This window comes from Borostomias antarcticus, assembly GCF_949987555.1.
Source record: "Borostomias antarcticus genome assembly, chromosome: 16".
Classification (NCBI taxonomy): Eukaryota; Metazoa; Chordata; class Actinopteri; order Stomiiformes; family Stomiidae; genus Borostomias; species Borostomias antarcticus.
This window is the reverse complement of record NC_140249.1, coordinates 3400802-3405045: the sequence shown is the minus strand read 5'-3', so window position 1 is coordinate 3405045 and position 4244 is coordinate 3400802. Positions and strand designations below refer to the sequence as shown.

Here is a 4244-nt window from a genome sequence, read left to right as displayed (position 1 = left end):
GTTGTTTTCATCAATCAGATTGGATGAATCTACAGTTGAGATTCCGCAACGCGAGCCATTGTTGTTTTTGTTTTCAAATACCGGGTCTTAAGCCTCTGTAATATGATCTTTACACGCCTCTCCCCCACTTGCTCCAGCACGCATGCGCACAGGCCAGCGCGCAGACTGGCTATTCTCCCTCACATTCTCTGCGCTACGATCGGATTGTTGCTGACGAATGACGACGACAATATTCTCGGCACCAACAACGATCGTAGCGCAGAGAATGTGAGCCGGAGAATAGCCAGTCTGTGCGCTGGCCTGTGCGCATGCGTGCTGGAGCAAGTGGGGGAGAGGCGTGTAAAGATCATATTACAGAGGCTAAAGACCCGGTATTTGAAAACAAAAACAACAATGGCTCGCGTTGCGGAATCTCAACTGTAGATTCATCCAATCTGATTGATGAAAACAACCGTTTAGCGGCCGAAAATGGATTTTGAGAAACTGCATTCCCGTTGCCCCGTCCGACGCGATTACATGGATATACTGGCTCGCGCTGGATTTTAAATTTCTTCTACAGGCCTCCGAACAACACAAAAGTGATCTCGGTGAGTCAAACTTCTTATAATATGTCGTAAATAAGGTCCAGGTTGTCAAAAACGAGCATTTTCCTTTAACTAGGCTGGCTCCAGCCCCTGAATCCGCGTAAATTTTTTGAAATGTAATTCAGGGTCTGGAAAGGCTCTCGTCCAGAGTGATTTCTTGGTTGGAATTCCAACCAGGCCAATCACCATCCTTTGAATGTGATGACGGTATTAAACTGTGCAATGTGATTGGTTAGGGCTCCGTCTTCGGCAACGCCCATCTCGGAAAATGGCTGCAATGGGAGCCTGTCCCAACTGACTGAATAATGAAGTGAAACGACATGGCAATATGGTGTGTGTGTGTGTGTGTCAGGATATAACTTAAACATCTTGGCAAATCTATTAACCTTTACAAAACAATGAATAGAAAATGTCAAACGTAGCGTACAGAGAGAATACCAATTGACAGTCAGGTGAATTTGGTATTCACTGAAATAGAGAGAGAATACCAGCTATAAAGTCTGGGACGATCTAAACAATGTTATAATTTTCAGATTCTGGTTTGCATTGGTTAGCCACTAGATACAAACTCAAACGATATATTTTGCAAGGGAATCATTTCTTTGAGCGATCCTGTCATCTCACACTGCATCAAGCTCCTTTTGAAGTTCCTCCCCCCGTGTGGTCCCTGGCCTCCCTCCCGTGTGTGGTCCCTGGTCTCCCCCCCATGTGTGGTCCCTGGTCTCCCTCCCGTGATAGCAGCAGTGTGGAACTCTCTGTACCAGAACCAGCGATCAGACTCAGAGCACTCTGGAGTTGGGGAAGTACAGTCACTGTGAGTTGGAGCCTATACTGAAACTCTGTGGGAAAGACATTGTACTGTGGAGAAGAAAAACATAGGTTACTGAAGTTCTGTGTTTTTGATAAATGTATGCTGGTTGTTATAGTGACTGCTAGTGTCAGGAATTCCTGTTACAGTATGTGAATATTAATATGCTTTGGGAGAAGAATGTAAACAAGTGCTGTATTTTCATATTGAGAAATAGAGCTTGGTTAATTGGACGAGATGTGTGAACCCAATTAATACACAGGAACCCAATTAAACCTCATTACAGAGAGGGACGCTGAAGTTAACAGGATATCTTTGTAGGCAATCAGAATGACGTCTGACAACAGATCTGTAAACACATGTTTTGTCTCCATTAGCTTCTTCTAGGTGCTGCTTCTACGCATGACTGCTGTAGTCAGGGCCGCTGCTCCTACATACAACCGCAGGCTCATGTTGTATTCTTCTCTGGACCTTCTCTGGATGGTCTGCACCCAAGAAACAAACCACAGCAGTGCTTCGAAAGACAGACCAAAAAGAATATAAAATCAAACCAGATGCATTGATTAAATGACCCGCCCCTCCCTAAATACCAGCTCAGTCAAATTTCTCCATCTCAGCCACTCTCCTCATGATCATAGGGGATGAGGAAGGTTGGTCTCCAAACCTGGACCGAGCCATGTCCCTTCAGAGGTTGGACAGAACCATGTCTCTTCAGAGGTTGGACAGAACCAAGTCCCTTCAGAGGTTGGACAGAACCAAGTCTCTTCAGAGGTTGGACAGAACCAAGTCTCTTCAGAGGTTGGACAGAACCATGTCCCTTCAGAGGTTGGACAGAACCAGGCCTGGCGGGAGGCAGTTTGCCGCCCTAGGCAAAATAACAACAGTGCAGGTGAAGGTGAAGAACATGTCTTCCTCCGCCTCCTCTTCCTCCTCCGCCTCCGCCTCCTCCTCCGCCTCCTCCTCCTCCGCCTCCTCTTCCTCCTCCGCCTCCTCCTCCTCCTTCTCGTTCTTGCCCACGAGAGAGAGTCTGAACATAGCTACTATCAGAGCTATCACTGTGCATCATGGGGCTGTCTCTCTCTTCTTTCTCTCTCTCTCTCTCTCTCTTGCTCTCTCCATCTCTCTGTCGGTCTCTCTCTCTCTCTCTCAGATGTTTTCCAGGACATCACAGGACACGTATCCCCTCTTCTTTCCACTGGCCACCAGGATGAAGCCTCCATGTTCATCCTCACTGCTCACACAGATCTGCACAAACAAGATACCAAGAGTCTGTCAAGATGTGAAGAGAAGATGTTTGCTTTCGGTATATATTGTATATACTTTTTTTTTTTAAATAAATCCTGGAGTGTTTATATAAAAGATACAAATATTTAAATGTTATGAGAAACCATTGGCTGTGTGTTTATCACAGACTGGCTGTGTGTGTTTTGTTTATCATACTCGGACATAGCTTCAGGCTGGTGTGTTTGTGTTTGTGTGATTTGACTATGGACGATGGGCTTGTTTGGTGAGGGAGGGGGTGGGCTCCAGGTCAGGGTCATGGACTGATCTTCAAAAGCATTTTGCTGCATCTCCACTGAGGTTATAGGCCTCCTCGCTCCCCTGAACCCTAAAACGCCCACAAAGTATTGTGGGGGAGAAAGAGGGGGTTGTGGCCGAGAATAGCCATTTGATAAGCCAAGACCAGATTGCTATCGCAACCGCTGGGAGGGGACTCCCTATTGGCCAGTTCAGGTCAAGTGTTTGATGTGAATGTTCCGGGAGGCGGTCTGTGGAGACCTGGTGGGAGGAGGGGGTAGGGGTGTGTCTCAGGGCCTGGTGGGAGGAGGGGGGGTGGGAGGAGGGGGTAGGGGTGTGTCTCAGGGCCAGGCGGGAGGAGGGGGTAGGGGTGTGTCTCAGGGCCTGGTGGGAGGAGGGGGTAGGGGTGTGTCTCAGGGCCAGGCGGGAGGAGGGGGTAGGGGTGTGTCTCAGGGCCAGGCGGGAGGAGGGGGTAGGGGTGTGTCTCAGGGCCAGGCGGGAGGAGGGGGTAGGGGTGTGTCTCAGGGCCAACAGAAAGGTTTGGTTCAAACCTGAACAAGCCTATGATCTAAAGACTTTGGATTGGTTCAAACCTGAACAAACCTACGCCCTAAAGACTTTGGATTGGTTCAAACCTGAACAAGCTTATGCCATAAAGACTGTGGATTGGTTCTGCAATGCAGTTTTTTTTTAACTATGTAATTGTTTCCACCCACTTTAAGCAACAAAATATGCATGAAAGTCCTCAGTCTCTAGTTGAGCAAAATATTTGGAGACTGACTCGTGAGTGCTGTAGCCTACCTGTCCTTCCTTTAGGGTGATCTGGCCCTGCTCCTTACAGCCCATAAAGGTCCTGCCGCAGCGGAACACTCGCTCCCCCACCCGCACCTGCTGAGCAAAGGATGCTGGGAAGAAGCCGATCCGGTCCTCGATCATGCCCTGAGGATGAGAGAAGATGTTCTAGGTGACATACTGCGAGTCACCCTCAGAGAAGAGAAGAACAGAGACTAGAGAGAGAGAGAAAGAGAGAGAGGAGGGGACTAAGGAAGAAGAGAGGGATGGAAAGAGGGTTTTTGGGATGGAGAGAGATTGATAGAGATGGAGAGAGATAGATAGAGATAGATAGAGATGGACAGAGATGGATACAGATGGTGAAACAGAAAGCTTTGGTCGGACGGTTTAAACGACGTTGAAGACGCAATACTACAACATTGACAAACACATTTGTCCCCTGTGCTTTGGGAACAATCACTTCTTTTATAATGTGCCCAACGGCAGGTGTGTCCTCATCCTGGCCCTAATGAAGTGTCTCTTGAGCCGATGGGGATTACAAC

At 48.0% G+C, this 4244-nt stretch overlaps 1 protein-coding gene across 1 annotated transcript in view; it reads right to left on the bottom strand.

Annotated features, from left to right (window-relative positions):
* Positions 1 to 2538: 2538 nt before the first annotated feature.
* Positions 2539 to 4244, bottom strand: part of stac (SH3 and cysteine rich domain) — a gene marked incomplete at both ends in the record, with an annotated part of 43209 nt that continues 41503 nt past the window's right edge. Inside the window, 2 exons of the mRNA XM_084450717.1 lie at positions 2539 to 2637; positions 3712 to 3849. Of these exons, the coding sequence (XP_084306843.1) occupies positions 2539 to 2637; positions 3712 to 3849 (237 nt within the window). The remainder of the gene's footprint in view (positions 2638 to 3711; positions 3850 to 4244) is intronic.